Below are 26,735 nucleotides of genomic sequence, written 5' to 3'. Positions count from 1 at the left end.
CATGTGTGGACCGGAGTGGATTATCGATAATGTTGGGATCGTGAGATAAAACCATCAACTAACCTGGTCAAACAGGTCATCTCTGCGTGTTGGGAGGAAGAGTTACGTCTGTGTGTTTGATGGGAGGGGTCAGATACAAAATACAGTAATCAAAACATTCAACTGTGAGCCAGATAGCAAAATAATAATAATTTTGTCATCAAAATCCTTGTCTCAGTGTTATTTTTTTTTAGAAGGAAACCAGTGTTCAATAAAGCAAAAAAAGAAAATTGCTTCAAAGTCACTGACAGATTTATTTATTTATTTTTTTAGAATAAGCCTGTTTTCTCAGCTTTTTGCTCTGAAACTGGTGATTTGTGTAAAACTTTTTTTTTTTTTTTGATGAAAGTAGAGACTTTAATCTTTCAGAATCTGGTGTCAGATTTCAGATTGTCATGGTACAGAATATTCTGTGGGTCTTTAAATATCAGCTAAAAATGCTTTTAAACAGCTGGTGCTGAGGGGGTAGAAACTCTGAAAATGGCTGGCACTGAAAGAGTTAAAGCCCTTCAAGAATAGAGTAAAGAATACTAGTATAACAAAATAAAAAATAAAAATAGAAAAACACCAATAATTTGAATAGAATATTACAAAAATAATACAAATATACAATATTATTACAATAATAAAACCCCAATCATGGTATAAATAAAGTAAAAAATACTTTGATGTATCTTTTGACAGGACTCCATATCACATTGCAATGCACAAAAGTTCTCCGCCAATGTCAATCAAGTGCTTACAGTGGAAATTAAAATAAACTTTGAATTAGCAAATTAAAGCTTTTACAATGTTAAGCAAATTTTCCTCGATTTATTGATCTATGAGGGCTACACTATTGATTTATCTTTTAAAAAAAAGCAGCTTTAATGCCCTGTTATAATTTAACCATCACACAAATTCCCACTTGTGCATTAGTCTTTACCGTATTTACCTGGTGAGTAGATACAGTGTGTGGATTACAGGAATTAAAAAAGGCATTATCTCTATGCTTTCACGCTTGGTTTACAACAGTTTTTTAACAGGGCTTCTCTCTTATTTTCTTTTCCTTCTCTTCAGGCCCCCCAATGATCCGACTGTCAGTTAATGACACAGTGGTGGTGGATCCTGGGCAGGATGTCTACATATCCTGTGATGTGACTGCTGGTTTACCTCAACCCACAGTAACGTGGTCACGTTACCCCGGCCCTCTACCTCTCAGCGCACAAGTTCGTGGGAAGACACTGATTTTGCGAGCTGTCACCCCATCTGATGCAGGTTTCTACAACTGCACAGCTGTCAACAATGTGGGCAACCCTGCTCGCAAGAACGTCAATCTCGTTGTCAGAAGTGAGTAACATTTCTACCCTTTCCCAGGAAAAAATAACAACAGGAGTTATATAAGGAAAGGGACTTGGAGTGGACATGAGTAGCTGAGGTGTGAAGTGTTGGTGATGTGAGTCTTAGCGCTGCTGCCAGAAAGCACAGATATTTTAGTTTAAACCCTTTGTGTTTTCATGTCCTCCCACAGTTACATTTGAAACACAAGTGTTTTGAAGTTTCTAGATTTACCATAAGACTGAGCGTGTGTCTGACTGTGATTAGCTTTGTGTGTAGTCATGTCTGGAGTGTACTGTGTATCACCACCTGACACCCCCTGTACAGAATACCCCAACCAAGCTACTGGCTTTACTTAAACCAAGAAATGACTTTTATAAATCCCTGTGCTCAATTTAACAATCCTAATTTAACAATGTAAAGCTTTTTCAGACTTTGCTTGAGATAAATTTAGTGTTAGTAAGAGCCCAAAACACACATTTAAAAATATTATGTCCTTGCACCGTGTAATTTAAAAAAAAAAAAACACTTTCAGAATGTCCTTTAAAACACTTTCCCGGTGACCTCGTGTATACATTCAATTAAACATTTTATATTCAAAACAGTTGGTTATTCTGTACTTTTTGACTAGAAGCTGTTTTCTATCAAGGTAATGAAGGATATTGGTTGACCTAGCATTAAACACTCTTCAGAAACCTTTTGTGACTTTATTTAGAACTGTTCTGTTCATCATTCTGTGTTTTTCCTGCATATTTGCCATTGTTTCAAGCTTTTGTTTCACTAAAGCATTTTAGCTACACAATACTCTTTTTTTTTTTTACATTTCCCATAAGTTTGACCTGAAAGTTAAGTATATCAAAGTTGGACTAGTGTGTCTAAAAAGGTGTGTATAGTAGAGGCAGCCATTCATAATTGTGAAAAATTACAGGTTTTTAATTTTCAAGCAGAAGCCTTCCATTCTCCCTTCCCTTCAGCTATTTTTTTTAGCTCCTTTTAATCATCTTTAGTCACTGCAATTAGTAAGATTGGAGTGGAAGCAATTGGTGACAGTCTCTTCTGTCGGTTAACACGCTAAAGAGCATATGCTTGATGGTTTTCTCCTGTAGCTTAATGAGCCTAAACACTTTGTCATACTAGCGCAGGTGGCAAGATGCAGGAAGAGGTACATACTTTACTAGCTAGCAGTCGGGGATTGCATCGATGCATGCAGGTAGACAGGAGAGCTGTAGCCCCCCTCCCCTCCCCTCTCTCTTTCTCTCTCGCACACACACACACACACACACACACACACAGATTTGCATCGACCATATGCTCCCTGCTTCATATCCACAACACCACGTAACCATTATCCTAACAAGCACTCAAGGAGTTTAAATCAAGCACTTCTCTCTTTTTTGCTCTTGTCACTGCCCTGAGTAGAGAAATACTGAGCTGTTTTGTATTCAACATGGAAATCTGTTGGGGAAACAGTCCTTGAAAGTGAAAATTAAATGTGACAGAGTAAGAGTTGGTCTTTGTCCTTGATTTTGTATCCCCCTCCTTCTCAGCCCTCTCTTTCTGTTCTGTATCTGGATCCTTTTGTCTCTTCTTCTTTACTTATTCTTTTGTTCTTTCTTTTCAAATTTATAATGTGTCTTAATTCCAACTGTAAAAGGTTTAGGGCTATTTTTTAAATAACTATTCTAATAAGAGATTCATATTTTACCGTAGACCTCCAATCAGATTATAGCAATTGACGACTATCGAATAATTAACAATACTAACAGAGGTGTTTAGAGTACTAATATATCCTACTCAAGTAGAAGTAGTTACCTGATTGAAATTGTACTCAAGTAGAAGTACAAATAAGTCATACATAAAATACTAGTATCAAAGCATATAAAAGTACAAGTAAAATGTGTCTCAATTAAATAGTACTCAAAGTAAAAGTTACTGTCATCCCCCCACAATAAACGTGGGGGGATGTAAGTAAAGTAAAAAGAAAAAATGCACAATTGGACTTACATTTATTTTCCACAAAGGCATCTGTATAAAATAAAAGGTTTGTCAAAATGTACCATTATTTTTTCTTAAATAGAATACAACCAATGAATTCTATTCAAAATAAAAATTAATATTCAGGCTTTAAGTATAGATACATTTATACATAAAACCGTGCCATATGGATAACAACATAATTGGTTGAAACCCCAACCATTTTATTGTTTTGTAGTTTCACAATGTCCGTTGATCATTTTAAAACAAAAAAATAACTGCAGGGTGTAGAAATATAAGAAATTACTTTAGTTCTTTTAAAACGTACTTGCGTACAAGTAAAATTACTGATTTCGAAATATACTCCAAAAATTACAATTACCCATAAAAGCAACTCAATTACAGTAACTTGAGTACTAATCCATTACTTTCACCTAACTAGTCTTAACACCGCATACATGGGTTTCAATGATTCCAGTGACTTTTGATACTGTTCCATTATAATAAACACACTCGAGCAATTTATTTATAGCATGAGACAAGGTAAAACAGTTTACACAAATTCAAAACATGGAAAAATAAATAACGATAAATGAAATTAAAATAGCGGAACAGGAGTAGTTACGTTGATAAATGAATAATGAGAGTGCATGGTATCAGACTTGAGCTTATGTGTTGCTGAAATCAAGGAAGCTTTGCTGCAACCTGTCAGATAATGATGTTTGGAATAGATGTTTAATTTAGAGTTTGATATTTAAAGAGTGACTAAACCTTGAAGTTTTGGTTAATGCGCGTCTTAGCTGGAAATTCAAAAAAGGCCTTAATTATGGACGAGGCTCGTTGGGAAGTGAAGACATGCCCAGTCTTTACTATAAAATTATAAAAAAACAATCTATGCTATGCTTACTACCTACTCAATACTCACTATACCTCTCTATTCACAATTATCTCATTCCAACCTACTCACCACAGATTGCAGAGTCCACTGGTGCTAATTTTTTATTGAGGGGCGGAGCCAACAGTGGTGGTTTGTGAGGTATGAAGCCACCAAAATGTCACAAACCACCATTCTTAACCAAAAGATTGTTATCGCCAGGTTTTATCCCATAGATGGCAGTCAGTTACATTTTGAAAACAAAATACGGCAAATTAAAATACTTGGAATATGATGTCAAGAGTTGGACAAGAGTCATTCAATAACACTATTTTAGACATAAATGCATTTGGTTTCTGCAGAAAAAAGTAGTAGAAGTAGTTACCGTACTCTTTAAGATGGACAAAAGGAATTCCAATGATGGGTGTACTTTCCAAAAAGATGCAGCAAGCGTAACTCTTATTTTTGTGACACATTGTGTTTGCAGGAATGTGATGTGTGATAAAGTAACATTCCACAAAATAATGAAATCCTTTGACAGTTCATCCAGGTCCCTCTGGTATTTCTGCACAATAATGCAAGAATCAAGATTCAAATCACTCCAGAAATAACTATGAAACATGTTTAAATTAGTCACAGATTAGTTAACATTTTTTTTTTTAGAATGTAAGTAAAAAGTAAATGTATTATTTCACATAGAAATAAAACATGGCTCCTGACGTGTTTTAGGATTACAGCACCAATGTTTAATCATTGTCCATACAGTAGAGTTGGTTAATTCATTCTTTTTAATGGATGAAGATGGAAAAGGTTTGATGGTCTGTGTAGCCCTGTTTATATGTTTTCTTCTGTTTGTGTTTTTTTTGTTTCACACAGCAATGGGCAACCTGACTTTTCAAATAACACCAGATTCCAACAAAGACAGTGAAACCATCCAAATGGGTCGTGATCTCAAGCTTTCTTGCCACGTCGACGCCACACCCCAGGATAAAGTCAACTATACTTGGTACAAGAACGGTGCTCCAGTCTTTACCTCAGATTCCCTGATTCTGCTCCGCGCAGACCCAGACATGGCACCCGGCACAAGCAGTCTGGAGATTGTAGACATGAAGTTCAGAGACTTGGCAACGTATAGCTGTGTGGCCAACTTTCCTGGCAGTCAAGTACCAGAACTTCGGGTGGACGTCAACATCTCTCAGAACAGCGGTAAGGGCTTTCTTCTCTACATACAACACCTCTGTCAGGTTTAGCCAAATCATCAAATGGCTTTTCCAAGCCAACCAACACGTCTAAATAAGAACATTCAAATGCATAAAACAGAGGTAATTCAAAAGTATCTTTGTGTATTAAATCAGTTTAAATTTGATTTGTTTTTCAGAATCCACCATTAGGAAAGTGTGAATGGAGCAGGTCTTAATGTATGGTTGAATATCTAAATACTGTATGGGTGTACATTTTACAGTTTAAGTTACTCTGCCTAAAACAGCTGGAACTAAAAAACTTTTTTTTAAAGTAGCATATATGGAAATAACAAAGACACTTATTTATTGGAAAGAGCAGTTTGATATGAAACTGAATAAACTACTATTATTAGTAAAAACATGTAACTTGTTATTATCCTTCAATTTTAACATTTGCTGAAATCTCCAAATCTAAATATTGCCAATTTTTATATTTGTTCTGCTTTGAGCAATAATGTTTCCCTCTTACAGAGCTATTTAAATAGTAACTAAACCCTGAGGTTTTGGTTGTCATGTGTCAAAGGCTTATTGTCGGGTTTCTGGAGCAGTTAACACGTGCCCAGTCTACTATTAAATCTCCAAAGATCAATCTGTGCTATGCTAAATACCTACTTATTACTCACTATACAGTCCATAGGTGCTAGCTTCCATAGGATGGGCAGAGTCAACAGTGGTGGTTTGTGACGTAGGAAGCCGCAAAAACATCACAAACCACCATTTTTAGCCAATAGCAAAATGTGATTGTGAGGTTTCAACCTATAGAGGCCAGCCTCTCTTACATGTTTACAACAAAATATGCCAAATTGAATTACTTAAACTAAAATGTCAAGAGCTGGACAAAAATCAATCAACAACACTACTTCATACCAAATACATTTGTTTTTAGCAGAAAAAAGTGACCCTGGAGTTTAGTTACTCTTTGAAGTTGACAAAGTACCACTCAAAAATGATTCAGAGATTATCTTCTTTGTCTACTTGTACATGCCACATTATTGAAATGTAAATAGCACTGTCAATAAATATACAATAAAGATATTTTCCAATTTATTTTTGACATTGCTGAATGGATTTTTTCTTTTTGTTTTTTTCTTCTCCGATGCAGTTTCTCCTCCAGTGCTGTCGGTCCCACAGGGAGGACAAGTAGTCAATGTGCGAGAAGGTGGGAATGCTGAGCTGGTTTGCCTGGTCGTTGACGGCAAACCACGTCCACCTATACTTTGGTCAAGGGTAGAGAAAGACCTCCTGATGCCATCTGGGGCAACTATGGTGGAGACACCGGACGGTCGCCTAAGGATTAGGAATGTCAGTCGAGACATGATGGGAGCTTACCGGTGTCAGACTGCTCCTTACAATGGTCTGAACATTAAACGTCGAGAGGCCCAAGTTCAGCTTAACGTGCAGTGTAAGTGATTGTTTTTATGAATAATGTTGATATTACCTAATCAAATCAAACTCATGGCTCAGTGGTAGAGTGGATTGTCTATAAGGGTTGGGGTTTCGAATTCCGCTCTGTCCAAGTCATTGTTGTTTTGTCCTTGAGCAAGGCACATTGCCCAGTATGATTGTGAGTGAGTGTTGGTGGTGGTCGGAGGTGCCAATGGCGCACTATGGCAGCCTCGCTTTTGTCAGTATGCCCCAGGGCAGCTGTGGCTAGATTGTAGCTTACCACCACCAGTATGACTGATGTCAGTGATTTGTGCGAATGAATAATGGTTTTTGTACGCGTTTTGAGTCTCCTTGAAGAAAGTGCAATATCAATCTAAGCCATTATTATTATTATAATAACTTTGTTTGTATTACTTTTTAAGTAAGTGCAGCATAAATTTCTATTGCATTGTTACTATTGCAACATTTCATCAGGATGGGAAAACTAATTTCACAATATGATGACATTTAATGGATGCATCTAATAAACAAGAAATAGCTTGACACCAGATTTCCACTGGATGTGTAACTACTCAACGCCTCCGCTGCGTAACTGCTGTGTGATCCACTGTCCGTCAATCCCCACTGCATCCGTCTGTGATGCGTATCTGTTGCAGCAAGGACTCAAGCGATCCCGCTAATTTACGCGTAATCGCACGATATAGCGAGTTGTAGTCAAAACAAAGAGAACCACAAAGCCATACAAACAGTTTGTTGTTTTTTTGGAGAGGAGCAGAAGGAAATGGACGTGGTCCTGCCATGTAGAACTTCCGCTTTTGTGGAAATTTTTGTGATTCAACAATGGATATGTTTAATATCCATCCATCCAAGACTTATACCTGTCCAGGGTCAGGAAACGGGCAGGTAACATCACTGCAGACCCCTCACACCCTGCACACAATCTGTTTAAACTCCTCCCCTCTGGCAGATGCTACAGATCACTGTACGCCAAAACAACCCGCCATAAAAACAGTTTCTTCCCCCAGGCTGTCACTCTGATCGACACAAAAATGTCAAAGAGTGTCAGACCTGGTTCTGTGAAATAACCCTGGAACTAAACATAACAACCCTGGATCAATCTGTCACTGAGAATGTTCATGTACATAATATTGAATTCAATTTAAATGTTCTCCCGCACTACTCATCAATGCACTACTGCACTATTATCTTATTATTATTATTATATTTTATTATTATTATTGTTATTATTATTATTGTTATTGTTATTGTTATTGTTATTATTATTATTATTATTATTATTATTATTATTATTATTATTATTATTATTATTATTATCTTGTTATTTTATTTAGTTTTGCACATTCTAGTCTAACTACTGTTTATATTTATGTTTATATTTATTATTATTTTTTCTACTTGATTGTTATTATTTAATGTTTACACTATTAGAGAGAGCACAGTTCACCAAGTCAAATTCCTCGTGTGTATAACATACATTCTTGGTCAATAAAGTTGATTCTGATTCTGATATTTATATGTTAAATACGTTCCACCACCTCTCTGTCCAGGGTGTACCCCCACCTAGCGCCTGAGGAAAGCTGGATATAGTCACCACAAATAGAAGGGCTATCTGTTGCGGAGGGCTCCGGCATAATGGAGTAGTTAGGCAGCTGTGACGGACCAGATACACATGCAGTGGAAATTGACACATTGACTTTAATGGAAATGTATTAGCCCCATTTCTGTCATGCAGCAGTTACGCATCCAGTGGAAATTGGGGGTAAGGAGGTGTTTAAACTTTTGTGCAAGCAAATCATTAATCCCACATCATCAGATTCTCAACTTTATTTATATAGCACCAAATAGAAGTCAGTAAGCGAGGACATAACATGGAACATGATTATTAAGAAGTTTTTTATGCTGAGAGGATTATTTTAAATTCTATTCTAGAGTTCACAAGAAGCCAGTGAAGACACGCCAACATTGGAGAAATGTGCTCTTTTCTGCTACTACCTGATAGTATTCTACCTCCAGCATTCTAGATCAACTACAGACTTACTTGGACATCATGGCATTAAAGAATTACAGTAATCTAGTCTAGATGTAACAAATTTATAGATTTGTTTTTTCAGCATCACTTTGGTCCAAGACGTCTTTGATTTTAGAGATATTACGAAGATGGGAGAAGGCAGTGTTTGAGAAGTCGGTAACAAAGAAAACACCTAGGTTCTTTACTGGCGCTGGGTGCCAAATTAATGCCATTCAAAGATACTATTTGTCAAGCAGAAATAATGCCTTGATCTAAAATGTTAAATGAAAAGAACAAGGTATAAAAGAATACACAACGCAGAGATGCTTTTGGAAACTATACACTTTAAGTGTATCTGACATTTTCAGTAAAAGCTAGACAGAGGTTGGGTTTCCGAAAAGTCATTTTGTTAACCTTCTAAAAGCAGCAAAATGCATTTCTCTTTTGCTTCAAGTTGCCAAGTTAACTGAGCTCCATCAAAATGACACTTTCAATTTTGCCCCATCTCCTTAATAACAGACTTATACATTATTCACTGTCAGTATTCCAAGTTAAACCCAAACACGAATGTAATATAAAGGCAGTAAATGCATAGGCTAAAGGAAAATAAAGAAAACTACTTAAATTTTGTTTCCCTTGAATGTTTCCCTATTCGAGCACACCACAGGCTATAAAGCCACTGTATGTGGGCTTTCAGAATGGAGTCACATCTGTCATGCAAAAGTAATGGCTTATGTCAATGCCTTTTCTTTATCATAAGGTTAACTAGCTCTTTAAAAACACGAGAATGAATGTAACCGGATTTACTCTTGCTTTACAACTCATGCTGCTGTGCACTTCATTGCCATTTGTCTTTTTTAAGATCTATTACAGATCAGAACCTTTTCAGCCTATTTACAAGATGCTACTTTTTATTATGTGTACTTAATTGTTATTGGAGATGTCTGTGTTTTGAAGGTCACAGAACATCTCAAAGATCATCAATTTCTCAGCTGTTCCGGCTCAAACTTTGCTGAAGATGTCAAAGATATTGTGTGGGAACTCGATATTTTGGTCGTCATTTGGTAGTTTGTACATTTATTGGTTTGTCAGTGAGCTTATACTTGTAATTTTAAACATCCATTTATTCTCTATAAGGGTGCACAGCTACTGGAGCCTATCCCAGGTCACCCAGGGTGTAAAACATACAAGTAATACAAGAACATGATGTCAGGCCTAACACAATCAGGGATGCACCAGCTCACTGTGAAATACTTTACAAAACATACATGTTTACTTCAGGTATGAACCCAGATTACCTAGAGTGAATTATAGCACAATACACTGGTGATGACCATTATGTAACCATTTGGGCCAACAAGAATAATTCCTTTTAATTTTTTCAAAAATTGGATATTTTAATATTAATGGCTTGCTAGATGCCTGTTTTTATGTTGTGTTATTTGATGAAAATCTTCTAGGCTGTTCAGGTTTGTATTGGCATACAGTAGTTCCGTCTCACTCAAATTATTCAGATGCTAACTTGATGTCTTTTATGAGTAATTTGCCACAGAATAAAGTGTTGCTTCATGTTGAAATAGCCAAATATAAGTACAAATAACAAAGTAATAACATTTACAATAAACAATTTATGGGGGCTCAATATTAGTTGATTTGACACTATGTTGATTTGCACAACTTCAAATAATGTCCACCTCAGTTCAACCAATTATGAAATACTAATAAAATAGAAAGTCGATATTTGTATTGTATCAGTGGTAAACCAGGGAAATGAATAATTTGCTTTTATTAACTGAGTATTAAACAGAATTGTGCATTCTGGTCAAGAGAATAAAAGCACAGTTGCTCATATAAGTAGTTTTAGTAGTTGTGTAGTACTGAAGGATTTTTCCTTTTATTTCACAGCTGTTGTGAAAAGGTTCAAATTAGTGCTGTCTCTTTTCATCTCTATTCTTCTCCTCTAGTCTCCTTTTGTAAGAAAGGAGGCTCGCTAATGCAGGCAGGGTGGAAGGCCAGCACTCTGTAAGCCCTGCGTTCCACATTGGCCAACTCTGATTAATGGACCAGGTGGTCACCCCACTATGGGCAGGAGGGAAAAAAGGGAGAAATGTGACATCACTAGCAAAACTACCAGTGCAAGAAACAGGATATAAGACAGCTTGAAACAGCCCTGTGTGATGGAAGGAGGGAGGAGTGGTGACATAAAAAAGGGGGAAACTGGTTGGCAAGGAAACAAAATAAATGAGGAGATACTGCTTTTAGCCTTCAGCCATTGTGGATAAACACATTTCTCCTCCTTTGTTAAGCATGGCTCCAATTTTACTGCATTTGTTAATTTTATCAAGTTTGTTTTACCTTCTACCATTAATCATCATTGATCAATAGCATCATTTTTTATGCCTGAAATAATGAAGTGGATCCACAGGCCTGGGCCTCTCCAACTCCCCCTATCGTGTCTTACACCTTCAGTTGCCCAGTGGCCGTGCTACCCACCCAAAGAGCTGGTTGCTCTTCCTCATTGCCATTCTCATCATCATCAATCAGCCAACTGTTGGCCATGAGAGAAGACCTCTCCGTCTTGTCATTCCCTTTCTGCATCCTACATCCTCTCATCGGTTCCCCTCCTCCCATACTCAATCACTGGCTTCTCTCACTCTCACACCACACTTTCACCATCATTTGTCTTCCTCATTGTCTTCTTCTTTAAGAGCTGTTTCCCTCGTTTTTCATCTCACCTCACCACCATACATGCTGCTGCTGCCCTCTTATGTAAATTGATTTTGTTTTCCTTTGTGTACTCTAACTTTTTTCTGCTTTGGTCAGTGTTGCCTTTCCGGGAAAAAAAAAATCAATTTTCGTTCAATAAGACAAAGTGATACTGTGTTTCCGGTGATTATGGTCCTCTGACCAAGAAACATTGCAGCGTTGTACTGCAAGCGCATACCAGAAGCAAATGAATCACAAACAAAGCTCTAGAGATGGAGGGTAGTTGGTTTAAGAATGGAACTACGCCAACAGATAGAAAAAGTGGCTGCAAGCACAAGTAATTGTTGCCAGAATTCCATTAGTTAAGGTGGGGCGTTGAAAAAAAATTTGGTCTCAAAAAAGCTCACCGGCCTTTACTTCTTTTCCTCCCACTCACTATCTGTTTCTTTTTACCTTTGTTTCTTATTTCCAGTGTCAGCCATCAGTATGCATATGTGTGTCTATGAGAGGTGACACGTTATTTGACATAGAACATATAAATCCATAGGATTGACCTTTGACTACCGAGTCATCCCTCAGCTCAGACTGAGGAGGTTGGAAGTGAATGAACACTCCTCATAGATGTCAGAATACCTAAGCCATGACTCAACAACACCAATATATTGCATTGTTTTTAATAACATGGTCACTCCGTTGTTCCACAAAAATAATCAGGTTACAAAGAGACTGAACAGATAAATGTTGTGGTGAATTTTAGTCTCTTTAGTATTCAGGTGATCACTCGTGTTCCTCGAGCTTGGGTACAAGCACAGAATAGTAAACAGATTAGAGTAAAAATGTAGTTTGGGTTCACTCTTTGTAGCTTTCTATAAAAAATAAAAACATAAAAGATATAATTCAGGCATAGTAAGACTCTTCTAATCCGATATATAGTATTTTATCAGTTCAGAGGCGTTAAGGTTCTGTTAAACCAAGTTATATGGATCTGTAATTTAAACAGTTAACTCCCGTTAACTACTAACAATAAATAGAGAACTGAGTGTGCAGCTGTAAATAATTCCAATGATTTCCTTTTTACCAGTTTGAACAAGTATTATGAGAATCAAATTAGTGATTGGCAAGGCTGTGCACAGTGCCTAAAACAAACTTAACCAAAGCCAAAGAACGTTGTTGCATTAGTGACTATTGTTGTAATTTATTTTAAATAAATAAAGTTGAATTGAATTGATTGAATGAACAGGGCCCAAGTGGGACTCATTCAATCCTGGAGTTTCATGCCTCAGGCGGCCCACTTAAATCACAACTTATTATTAAAATCATGTATAATATAAACTTACTGGTTAAGTCAAGCAAACTGTTAGGATTTTGTGCACAGTGTGCAAAATACCACCATGTTCTGTAAAGCCTTGTAATTCAGTGTATTTTTCTAAAATATTTCCAATTCATTCCAAAGTAGGGTTGAGTGCTTCATAATGTAGATGTATTTCAACTTAAGTGCACAAATCGCCAACACTATTCTTTACAAAGCATTTTTTCAACAATACCATAATCTACACTTGTCAAAAAATAAGTTATTTTATAATGGAATGCAGTTATAAGAGAATTACGATGGATGAACACGGCAACTTACATGTTAAGAATGCTGCCTGGACAGAAAATGTGTTTGAATTACTCCAGGAACAAAACCCCTGCTGTCCATGTGAAAGATGGGGGACATGAGCACTACGCTCGCAAGAGTTACAGAGAGTGAGGTGGATCAGTATATGTTTTGGTCATTTCATTTTACGTTCGTAAAAGGATTGGTTATTTGATTTTCATTTTAAAACTAAAATTAAAGGTATATTTCTTCATCAGGGTCAAGAAGGGAAAAACTATCATTTAAAAATCAGTTAATTTTAAATTTTTGAAATGCCAGACGACAGAAACAAAAAATGCCCATTTTGCATTATGGTGAGACCAGAAGTTGTTCTTTTCAAAATAAGAGCACATATACAGTATGAGGACGCTGCTATTTTTCTGGTGCCAAAATACTGAATTATCTCTATATTTTCCCTGCTGTTTAAAATGTCTTTGGAACAGTACTCCAAAATGTCATCTGCAGATACATTGCACCAAAGTGGGTTTTTCAGCAAGACGTGAGGAGATTTTGCACAGAAAATGGTTTAATGCGACTCACTGATGCACATTTAGAGTTGGAGGTGGCAAAAGCCATAAATGAGGTAAGAACCTTTTGCTAAGTGTGTGCGTACCTATGAAGACAAGTAATCTTTAGCAACTTTTACTCGTAACTATGTGCGTTTATGACAATTATCAATTATGTCAATGGCCAAAATCTGTATTTATCAGTTCTAACCTCATTACAAAGACAAATCCCATATTTCAACACAATGCACATATATATACAGTATATATATATGCATTCAGTGAGTCACATTAAAACATTTTCTGTGTAAAATTTCCTCATGTCTTGCTCCCACTTTGGTGCAATATATTTGCAGTGATTTCTGCAGATGACAAGCCTTTTTTGCCATTTCAAAATTAATTTTCAGAGTACGGTTCCAAAGACATTTTAAACAGCAGGGAAAATATAAAGATAATTCATAGATTTTGGTGTCAGAAAAACAGCAGCGTCCTCATACTGTACTGTATATGTGCTCTTATATTGAAAAGAATAACTTTCGATCTCACTGTTATTAAAAACTGGCATTTTTTTGTTTCTGTCTTCTGACATTTCAGTTTTTTTGGTTTTAGAAACAAAAATTTAAACACAACTGATTTTTAAATGTTTGGTTTTCCCTTTTTGACATTGACAAGAAAATATTACTTTAATTTCAATTTTAGTTGTTTAATGTGAAAACAAAAATTAAATAACCAATCGGTTTCAATTTTTTCGATTTCTTTTTCTGAATGGAAAATTCAATGAGCAAAACATACACTGACCGAGGTACTAGGGGCTAATAAAAAGGAGCTGATATATTATATCACATCAAAAGCATAGATCTATGCGTTGTCATGCACAATGCAGTCAGTAGGGAGTCTGATCGGGTTGGGGTGAGGGTGGGCGGGAGCACACAACACCTCTAGTTTCTACGTCAACGCCCCTGCCTCAGTGCACTGATGTGTTAAGTCAGGGTGCGTCTGCAAAAAGGAACAAACTACCAGTGGAGATGGAGGCAGAGCAGTGACAGTGGTAGCATGTAACATATGTTATCAACCCAGCATCATGATTTAACGGCAAAATGACTCCCCACAAAAAAAAAGTGTACACCGGCCCTTGTGGCTCAAACATCAGACCGACCCACCAGGAACTGTCCCAGCCCTCCCGATTAACCACTCAGTTTATAATGATGTTCAGATTTTCCATATTTCAACCATTGGATAAGGAACGGTGTCACTGTCTACCTGTGTCTAATTCCAGCTTTTATTGAGTTTGATGTGATTTGTAACAAAGTTACAATTTAGTTTTTCCTTAAAATATGCTTTCAGGTCTTAATTCAGTTTATTATACATTGTAAATAGGGTCATTGTTCCCTCAGTTTACAAATGCAATTAGCTTTAATCGGAGCCAAATAATTGCCTGCTATAACCAGGGTCAGCAATAAATCCCATGTAATCACCTAAAAGACCATGGACCTAAAATATCAATACCCACTCAGGTAAAAGATCGTGCCGAGAATATTTTTCGAGCTTGCCTTACTGTCATACAGGTTTTTAAATAATTTGTTTCCTCTCTCTCTCTTTTAAAAGACAGCAAACCTATTTGAGAAAACAGATATATTGTCTGTTAGAGCTTTACAGAGAGGTATGATAACACAATCACACAACTGTTGGGACATGGAACTATACTGAACAAAAATAGAAAAGACACTTTTGTTTTGGCTCCCATTTTTCATGAGCTGAACTCAAAGATCTAAAACATTTTCTACATACACAAAATACCTATTTCTCACAAATATTGTTCACAAATGTGTCTAAATCTGTGTTAATGAACACTTCTCCTTTGCAGAGATAATCCATCCCACCTCACAGGTGTGACATTTTAAGATGCTGATCAGACAGCATGATTATTGCACAGGTGTGCCTTAGGCTGGCCACAATAAATGTTCAGTTTCATCACACAGCACAATGCCACAGATGCATACCTGTCAAGTATCCCGTATTTTACCCCTCTTTCCCGCCATCTTCCCGTATTAGTATTTTCCCGTAAATATCCCGTATTTTAATGTAATAATAATTAAAAGATGCCTTACTAAACTGAACGCCGTCACTAGCCGTGACAGCGGCAACAAACCCGGAAACAACTCAGAAGGTAGGCGAAAAAAACAAAGAACTTGTGTAAATACGTTGTAAAATGTGACAGAGAGTTTATCTTCCTAAAGAGCAGCAGGATGGGACACAGTTACACGTTCTGTTAGATTAATAACTGAGATTTTAACGTCTACCACGGGGGAAGGAACGACGTAAGTCACCATGAAAAATCAGCCAATCACAAGCGCCACAAATATACACTGCTTTAAAAAGTGTTAAAGAATGTAAAGTCTGTAATAAATGTGTCTAATAAGTCATTAGTGAATACCAGAGAACCACATGAGTGAGCATGAGAAATTAAAAGAAAATATATAATGAAAATAAAATGTTAATATCTAACTTAAAGACAAGCAACGTGAAATTAACAGTAAATATGCAATGTGTTGACTTGTATATAAACTGTACATATATTAAATAAACACATGTGCTTCATATACACATTTATGTTTTTATTTAGGCTGTTTTATAATTTACGAATTAGTGCTGGGCGATATATCGAGATTCAAGATGTATTGAGTTTTCTATTTTATTCTTTTATATATAAAAATATAATATTTCATATATATACTGTAAATATATATATTATGGCTTATTATGTATCAAAATACTAGTTTTAGGAGTTGCTGCTTTTACTGCTCAGTTAGATGGATTTCTGAGTGGCACATATTGATCAGCTGCTTGTTAATAAATGTCCCTGTGTAGCATTTTGCATCAGCAAATTTAACCCAGAATTGTCTTTCTGGTCAGATTTTATTTGATAAAATTATCGAGATTTATATAATATATCATCATTTTGAGAAAATATATTGAGTAATGAGTTTTGGTCCATATCGCCCAGCCCTAGTAGGAACGTTCACAGAATTTCAATGTCAATAAAGGTCGACCTACCAGATTCTAATCACATAATTGTATTTAGTCAGTGGTTGACAAGTGGGTATTTTAGATTTCTTGTACACCTGTCTTAAAATATAATAAATACTGGAGCTTGGTTGGGGGGATGGGACGGATCGTAGTGGGCGCCAGAAAATTTCCCTTTTTTTCAAATCCAAAACTTGACAGGTATGCACAGATGTCACAAGTAATTGGCATGCTGACTGCAGGAATGTCCACCAGAGCTGTTGGCCGTGAATTGAATTGAACATAAGTCGTCTCCAAAGGTGTTTCAGAGAATGTGGCAGTACATCCAACCAGCCTCACAACCACAGACCACGTGTAACCACACCAGCCCAGGACCTCCACATCCAGCATGTTCACCTCCATGCTGGGTGAGCAGTTTCCTGATGTCAACGTTGTGGAGGGAGTGGCCCATGGTGGCCGTGGGATTATGGTATGGGCAGACGTATGTTATGGACAACAAACACAGGTGCATTTTATTGATGGCATTTTGAATGCACAGAGATACCGTGACGAGATCCTGAGGCCCATTGTTGTGCCATTCATCCTCGACCATCACCTCATGTTGCAGCATGATAATGTACTGCCCCATGTTGCAGGGATTTACAATTCCTGGAAGCTGAAAACATCCCAGTTCTTGAATGGCCAACATACTCACCTGACATGTCACCCATTCAGCATGTTTGGATCAGCGTATACAACAGCGTGTTCCAGTTCCTGCCGATATTCATCAACTTCTCACAGCCATTGAAGAGGAGTGGACCAACATTCCACAAGCCATGATTTACAACCTGATCAAATGTGAAGGAGATGTGTTGCATTGCGTGAGACAAATGGTGGTCGCACCGGATACTGACTGGTTTTCTGACCCCCCAGAGCTCGGAAACTTTATTGTACTAGACTGATGTACTTTATGTGTATACCATGTGTCCTTGTAAAATGGTAGTAAACAATCAACTGTAGCCGCTTCAAAGTGTGCAATAATCGGACTACATTTTATGTGTGTGTCATCATTACGAGTATCAGTTCTCTTTTGAAAATACAGTAGGCTATGCAATCTATAATGCAATTTTTGTTGACGTCAAACCAATTCAATCTTTGACTCTCTATGCAATAAAGGGTACTTTTAAGCAAAATGTTTCAGGAAAGCAGAAATTTACTAATCACTTTTAGAGGCAATTTTGGAAAATGCCCCCCTAAAGTGACCATGGTGTCCTGATCCAAAATTGTTCAGAATACACTATTCTACATGTGTACCAAATTTGGTGCTTTCATGCAATTTTTAACAATTGATACCAGTCTATTTTGCTGCACCCTTTTCACAACAACCAGAAGTAGTGCCCGTCATTTGTATTTTAGCTCATATTTATTTTTAGCTACCCCGCTAACCCTTTTATTTTAGCCCTAACCCTAACTGTAACTCTATCCCTAACCCTAACTCCTAACCCTAACTGTAACTCTATCCCTAACCCTAACTCCTAACCCTAACTGTAACTCTATCCCTATCCCTAACTCCTAACCCTAACTGTAACTCTATCCCTAACCCTAACTCCTAACCCTAACTGTAACTCTATCCCTATCCCTAACTCCTAACCCTAACTGTAACTCTATCCCTATCCCTAACTCCTAACCCTAACTGTAACTCTATCCCTATCCCTAACTCCTAACCCTAACTGTAACTCTATCCCTATCCCTAACTCTATCCCTAACCCTAAAATGGTTATTTTTGTCAGAAATGTATTTTTAAAGGTAGAAATTGCTGTTAAATATGTTAAAATGAAGAAAAAAAATGTTGATTGTGGGATTTGAACCCATGCTAATATTGAATGCGGAGCCTTAGATCACTCAAGTATCCTAGCACAGTGTTGATACAGGCAAATGTATCTGTTGTCCCGGGGGCTATGGCTACGTTTCATGTACCTCCAGACACTTTCTTTTGTCATTGTCTAACGATAAAGCTTTAGCCACAGGAAGTTGTTGCACACCACGTCCATATCTCCTCACATGCCTCCAGCTCTACGTTATCTTTCAGCCACAATAATTTTCACCTGCACTTCATTCTTTAGCTAAATGTGTCTAAATTGCTGACACAACATAGATTAGAAAAAAGATTAAACAATTGTGTCTCATAAGCTTGGCTGTAATTGTGCTGCCTCACCTAGTTCTGATCATTAACAGGGCGGTACCACATTAGCATCTTGTCCATTACTTCCATGATTAGCCGAGGGTGAACTAGCAGTGTGTGTGATTTGTGGAAGAGTGATTTGACTGTTGTGTCTCAGCTGACCCCAGGGCCTAAGGACACACCAGTCATTACCCCCAGAGTCACATGATAGGTTAATTACAGCTGGTTAGAATAGTTTAACAGCTCTAAATGGATTGTGGCTTGTAAGGCTTGATCCCCGGGGGCAGTAGCAGTTGTTCTGCGTCAGATCATTTGTCAAAACTCATGTTTTCTGCTGCCGCAAGGAAAGTCAAACTGCAAGGAAAAAAAAAAACAAACAAAAAAAAAAAACACTGTGAAGATTAATGGATGACGCTGATGTTTATTACACCCCCACTGCAGAGTTTTTGACACTGTCTGCATGTTGTAGCACAGTGGCTAATCCTCAAATTCCCTCTCAAGCCTCTTTCCTTCACTTTGTCCTTGCCTTTAAGGTTTTAGAATGACAAACATGTTGCCATCAGTTGCAGGGTATGTATGGGGTATTTTGTTGGCACTGTTTATGAGTCTAAGACGTATAGACTAAATTGGATAAGGTGTACCTTTAAAACAATACATTAATTAGAAAATAAAATGAGAATGCAGCCAAATCCAAATGGAGGGCATTAGTTAAGTAAACTCAGGAGAAAAATAGGAAACACTCATGGTTGACAAGATTAAAGCTGTAATTTGACTAGTTTTAAATAAAAAAAATAAAAAAAAATAAATAAAAAAAGAACAGTTGTGTAACACATAAATAGAAAAATAGGAGATTCTTAAAAATAGAAAATAATAAAATATATAACCATTTAATTCTAATCAAAGTATGAATATTAGTTTGATTATTGATTATTGTATTTGCCTTTTTTTGGTGTAGTAAAGCTTTTCAATGCTGTGTACGTTCTATTAAAGTAGTAATGAAGTACTGTGCAAACATTTATTGCAATTCTCTCATATCATTTTGTAATACACAACAGTAACACAATTTGAAGTTTAGAAATAAAAGTCATCAATTACTTTTTTTTCATTCATTTTGCTTTTGCAGATCCTCCCATCCTGGACCCAGTCTATCAGGACGTGCGCTCCAGAAACTACCAGACGGTCACTCTGAGGTGCACAGTGTTGCGATCTAACCCTCCTCGTCTCACATACATCCGCTGGTTCCGCAATGGTGATCAGATTCGTATGCCAATGCCTGACTTGAAGGAGACACCAGAGCTTAAGTTTAGACTGGAACCCACCAACAATGGTACTTATGAGTGCAGAGTCAACAATACTGCAGGGATCTCCTCATGCACATTTAATGTATCAGGTAAGTAAAAAAAACAAAAAAAAAACAAAGAACTTTTACTTTGTAGGGCAATTTATTGGAGGGTGTCCTTTTTTTTTTTTGGCATTTAATGACTTCATCACATTCTATACTCTGATTGCATCCCACAGCACAGCCCTACAATGCTGAGTTTTACTTTGACACCCCCAACCCAGTCCGGATCCTGAAAGGAAACAACTATTCCTACAACCTGCAGTGGACACAGAAAGATCCTGACGCTACAGACCCTATCATTGGCTACTGGATTAACGTTCAAAAGGTAACTCACTCCCATTCATATAGAATTCATCTTTCCTGTGCGTCTCAGCGCTCTCTCCGTTACAGATACAGACATAGACTCTTGTGTTGAGCACTCATGCTCTGATTTAATTCATGTTATCAGGATTTCAGGCAGGTACACATTCTGACAATGAGGAACTCATCAATGTTGTGTACTGAACACACAGCAGACTGACATGTATCATTATAGCTTAGACCGAGGCAAACAGTGGTCACCTGTCTGTTGTTTATAAGACTGAAAATGCTCTCTGATCTAGATATGAAGACGGTCGGCTATGATGTGATGCATTTGATTTTTGTCTGGTTATTTTATTTTTTGTAGTTTCACAATGTCCGTGGATCATTTTAAAACAAAAAGAATAATTTACTCAGTAACAGTTGGGTGTAGAAATATAACAAGTTACTTAAGTACAAGTATTACTGATTTAGAAATATACTCAAAAAGGTACAAGAATCCATAAAAGCAACTCAATTACAGTAACGTGAGTACTTGTAATCCATTACTTTCACCTCGTGGTCCTATTTAACATAGAAATTATATTTGCGGTATAATCCTCAGAAAGGACGTTTTCCTCAGTCTTTTCAGTACTTTTCTTTTACTGTTTTGTGGTTACTGCGTAAGTCACACATCAGGGATGCACATTAAACCCTCTTTAACAGTGATCTAACATCTGTCCCTTTTATTAAAAGCTTTATTATCCACTTTTTATGACCTCAGAGGTAGAGAGTAAGAAGTGAAATCCACAGCTGCTCATTTTTCTCTACTTGCTCACTCCACTGGTCAGTGATAATGCTTCTTAATTTTGATAATAGATTCCTAACGTTGGGACAATAACTTTCAAAGCCTGGATATGATTAATAATGCATTTATTGTACTTTAAACTATATCAACACTTCTCCTAGTTACAGGTTAGAGTGTATTTGTCTTCCTATCTCTTTATGCCTACAAGGTTCAGGTCTTGCTGTAAGGCAGAAGGGCTATCCACTACACCAATGTGCTGACCGCAGTCTATATTGTTGTTTTCACACATTTTCAGTCAAATGACTACCTTTTTGTTAACATGACTTCATTTTCACAACTTTTGAGGTGTGTTAAATTAATTAACACCCATTCTCAACATGGAGTTTAAGATAAGTACACACAGATGACTTGAGAGATATGTGTTAAATTTTAGAAGGTGTGATTTTCTTTATGTTACTTATATACATTTACTGTCAGACAACTTTAAAACCAATCTTATCTAATACATTTAAGTTTGTATAAGCTCTGTCCATGTGCAATAGCAACCTTAGAAAACCTTCCCTTTTTTTGATACATACTGTACACGTGTTTATTCATAGATTATCGAGTTGGACTCAAAGGACAGAAAGGATAGAAATTAATTATAAACCAGTGGCCTGTGTGTGCCTGTTTGTGACTGAGTCACTGAAGAAAGGGTAAAGTAGGGTCTGCCAGCTTGCTTTTCTGCAGATGAATAGCTAATTTCTCTCCCACTTTATAGTATTTGGCTGCTTACCTTATTAAGAAAGACTCTTCAGAGAGACAGAAATGTGCACTGGTCCTCTAAAGATGCACATTAGACTGCACGTCCAACCTTCGTTTCAGAAAAGCTTTTTAGTTGTTGCTGCTTGTTCTACTTTTACCTGCACTATTTTATGGTCATGTTATATGCCCCCCCCCTCTTATTCAGTCCTCTTTCTGTAATGACTCTCATACTATCCATTTAACCAGTACTTTTATTGCATTAAAAACTGTTTTTTAATTGCTAAGTTGATTTTGATAATTGAGAATGTGCTGATATGGATTTTAATGTGTTATGTTTAGTATATGCATGTTTTTAAGAGAAAATTTTATCTCAAGATGCCTATGTAATTGTATTTCGAGAGCATTAATAGAGGAAGCAAAAAGTAACTAAATAAAAATTGAAAAGCCAGAAAGCCAGAGTGAATAAGGAAGCACATAAGGAGAAGTCAAAGCAAAGTGCGATGTAAATTAAAGAAAAGCAGTAAATCTCAACGGCCCTCTCGACTATTAAATAGAACATGAGAACGTTCAAATGTAATATCGTCTCAATTTCACAACCCATCTAACAATTTCTTGAACTCATCCTTTTAACACTTTAACACTCGATATTTTTAGCACTTATGAAATGAGGTGGAGGTCTCAGAGGGGCAAACAGACAAATGGTGAATACATGAGGTCTCAGATGAGTTCATGTGGAGAAGTGCTCTTTCATGCACGTCTGACACTTGGCTGTAACTTTTGCCTGTAACTTTTGCCTGTATGCTCAAATTTAAATTTAGATCACATCAAAATGAATGGCATTCAATCTGACACAACTTCATGCTTGTTTACTTGACCTGATGCTCATTTGAGTCGTTTATTTTCTTTAACTGCATTAAGTGTGTTTTTATGCATGGCTTGATGGCTCATTGGCAGGCTGTGAAAGCTCTGTTTACACCATTTTATTTATATGGGTTTTTTAGGGCCGATACCAATTTTTTTTCCATCAGCCTTAGCCGATTTTCTTGTGCCGATATTTGGAGCCGATACTACTTTTCCTCCCTCAATTTACATTATAAAAATTACACAATGATGATAACAAATGGTACAAGCCTCAGTTAAAAAAAGGGAACATTTATTGAAATGAACAAAGGTGAGGTAGAACGACACCAAGTAAAAAATATTCAACAAATAATAAAAACAGGGGATTTAGAACAAAAACAAGTAAAAAATGAGTGAGACCTCTCATGAAATATTATGAAAGAGAACTGTTTGTCCTTGTCCTGAAAATAGCTTAACAGGATTATTGAGTATAGATATATATAATTATAGTATTAAACACAAAAAGAAATCATGAATAATAGTCCATTCCAACACAACCCCAGAACATAAATGAACAGAGGAAAATAACGTGATGTCAGATGCGTATTAAGCAACAAACTGCTTAAGTTTCTGTTCTAAATTGCATCAACATTAACACAAATAAATATTCAAACAAGTACTAAACTGCTTCTCAAAGTTAAAAACTTTGTTAAGTTAAGTTAAACAGTTAAAAGATGCTTTGAAAGTTTAAAACTTGCCGTTGGGATTGAAGAGCTTGCTTCACGCTCTGCTAGTGGGGGGAGGGGCTCTGCAGCCTCTGTCTACAGCAACACGGAGTAGCCTGTTACAGCCGCTCTGTTAATAAAGTGGATCGGCAAACGCAGCAGCGTACATCGGCCGATGCCGATACACGTAAAACACGCACAAATCAGCCGATTAAAGTGGCAACATAATTATTTATAAAAAGAAAAACGCATTAATTAACATAAATATGTAAATGCAAAAGAATATAGCAATAAATATTATTAAATAAATAGTTTGCATCTCTATTTTCTCAGATCACAGATATACCCTTATGAAACATACAGCACATACAAATAAATCCAGTAGTATAGTTTTATTTTACCAAAAGGTTATCCATTTCCTTGACATCTAGACTGAAAATGCATAGTTGTAAACTCATGTATTTTATGTTTTTGAAATTAATGAGTAATGCATAAAAATACTTCAGCACTTGATGTGAGGGTGAAGACATTAGTTTTTTTTCATTTTTATTTTTGACAACCAGTTCAAACTCTGCTGATTTATGTCATATTTATTGTAAAAAATACAAAATTAAAAACTAGACCATCTCACACCATTTTAGTCATAAACTCTACGCACATTTTGCACAATTTATACTGTATTTACTCTCTGTGCTTTATCATTTAAATGGATTTAAAATGTCCCTTTGAATGGTGTAAAGAGGCATCCTAATGTCAGGGCTGTCAATCTTCTCTGCCATGCATTTACCCTTGTTTGCCCTCATGTCTTCCACTTTGCTCACCCTCTGTCACACTGTTGTTTTTTTGTTGGCAGTTACCAACACTGACTGAAACCACTGTCTTTTCCACTGCTATTCATCACATGCTCACTGCCCTCTTTAAACCATCTCAACTTTTCTATCAGCCGACCCTTTCTTTGCCTTTTTAAATAAGTCAATCACTCACACAGACTGTGATCCATGCACACATTGGCCTATACTTAACAACTATACAACTGACCTTTTGTAGAAAGTAGACTAACCAAATCATAAACATTATCCTGGAAATATACTTGTTCGTATTCATGTATTACATATGCATACTATACAGTATATGTGTACGTTTGGACAGATTAATGTATCGTGGAATACATGGATTGTATAATGATATGGATATATATCAATTAATTATGTCTCATTTTATAGTGTAAATGGGTGTAAATATGTATGTATATATAATAAGAAGATTAATGTATAGAAAAAAGTACACTAGATATTACGAGGGGTAGGATCATACAAGTTTATACTAAATTTTAGTATTTTTTAACATGTACAGGCTTCCCTTTTGTAAACATTTATTCTTTTTGCTTTGTTGGATTTTTATTTATTTATTTATTTATTTATTTATTTATTTATTTATTTATTTATTTATTTTTATGTATTATTATTATTATTATTATTATTATTATTATTATTATTATTATTATTATTATTATTATTATGTGTGTTCATGTTCGAATGAAAAATAAAATCAAATCAAAACTAATGTGGACATTCCTGCTTTAGATTAAAAATGCACGTTTATTGACATCAAACTAAATTCAGTAGATTATTAAAAGATTTGGCTCAAACCGTACACTCTTAATAATGAAGTGTTAGGTGTCTCATCTGTTCATTTAAGAAAGGTTCCCAACACTCAATAAGAAGAATGACTGAATTCCTGGAAATAATTGACCTGATCTCATAATAGCGTACAGATTACGTCCATCATTGAGATTATTTCTTCCATTTTTTAAAATAACAAAACCTTTACACTTGTGATTGAAAACTAAGTAAGTCTAAGCATAAAGTTTTTTTCCCTCCTGCTTTAGTTCCCGTAATGAGCATGCTGCAATTGTAGGGTGTAAAACCTTTTTATATGTAAAGTGTATTACTTTGGAGAAATTAGTTGCACTACATGCTTTCATTAGAGTCGATGTGTTTTTACAGAGATGTACAAGATTCAAGATTCAAAGTTCATTATCATTTGCACAGTAACGAAACACATTTTCCTGCACAATTAAATTGCATTGTGCATAGTGAATTATATTAGATTGCTGACATGGTAGCTTGGATAGGTGCTGTCACCATTTTAAGAAAAGTTTCACTCTGCAAAAGAAAGAAAAATAAAGTTGGAGGTATATTTGTTCAGTCAACTAATGCTGCACTGTAACAATGTGAACCAATAAAAGCAGGAACGTCTGCCAACGTTCTAACCAGGGCAGTTGTGTGTACATATGTTGCTTACAGCCAGTGTTGTGTGAAGGTTAAATGATTTATGGTTCCTGCACATACATGTTTCATGATTACACATGCAATAAATATAGCTAGGTAGGGCTGGACGATATGAACTAAAATAGATTTCTCAACTTATTTTTCCCCCTAAAAATACACAATATAAGTCAAAGTGCTTTTACAAAATTAAAAACATCCACCCCTTACAAACCCTATTCACCACACATAGACACACAGGGTAAAAATAAACACTAAGGCATATGGTGGATGACTGGGTTCAGAGGATCTAGGTAAGGAGACATCACAAAAAGCCATCTGCATCAGGAGCCCCAGGAGCAGGACACAGACCGTGGGCACAGGGCGCAGAGACAGAGCCCCCAGCCCAGCATAATAGCAAAAGCCGTTCACCATCACTGAGGACCCGCTAGACAGTACCACTGCAGCTACGGCCCATCACAGCCCCTAGTGCAGAGGGCTCCCTTTGAGAAAACACTGGGCTAGTAATCCTAAAAGACAACATGAATGATAACCCTAAAACCATAAAAACAACATAAAGCATAACAATCCTAAAACTATGAAAACATCATAAATGATAGCAGTCCTAAAACTATAAATTACTAACTAGTTAAAAGCTAAATTGAACAAGTGGGTCTTGAGCCTGTTCTTAAAAATATGAATGTTTTCTGCAACCCTGAGGTACGCCGGCAGACGGTTCCACAGACGGGGGTTGTGAAACTGGAACGATGCCTCACTGTGAATGTGTGTCCTGACTGTAGGGATTACTGAAAGGCCAGCGCCGCAGGACCTCAGGGT

At 36.5% G+C, this 26,735-nt stretch overlaps 1 protein-coding gene across 2 annotated transcripts in view; it reads left to right on the top strand.

The window, feature by feature from the left end:
- The window catches only part of mdga1 (MAM domain containing glycosylphosphatidylinositol anchor 1), a 250,869-nt gene that overhangs the window by 168,056 nt on the left and 56,078 nt on the right, over positions 1 to 26,735 (top strand). For both annotated transcript variants that reach the window (XM_028441483.1, XM_028441477.1), the window contains exons 8-12: positions 1,099 to 1,368; positions 5,081 to 5,410; positions 6,548 to 6,847; positions 20,017 to 20,283; positions 20,412 to 20,560. In XM_028441483.1, coding sequence (XP_028297284.1) covers positions 1,099 to 1,368; positions 5,081 to 5,410; positions 6,548 to 6,847; positions 20,017 to 20,283; positions 20,412 to 20,560 — 1,316 coding nt within the window. The remainder of the gene's footprint in view (positions 1 to 1,098; positions 1,369 to 5,080; positions 5,411 to 6,547; positions 6,848 to 20,016; positions 20,284 to 20,411; positions 20,561 to 26,735) is intronic.

Source organism: Gouania willdenowi, chromosome 3 (assembly GCF_900634775.1).
Source record: "Gouania willdenowi chromosome 3, fGouWil2.1, whole genome shotgun sequence".
Taxonomy (NCBI): domain Eukaryota; kingdom Metazoa; phylum Chordata; class Actinopteri; order Blenniiformes; family Gobiesocidae; genus Gouania; species Gouania willdenowi.
The sequence above is the reverse complement of the archived record's forward strand: the minus strand, read 5'-3'. Positions and strand labels throughout refer to the sequence as shown.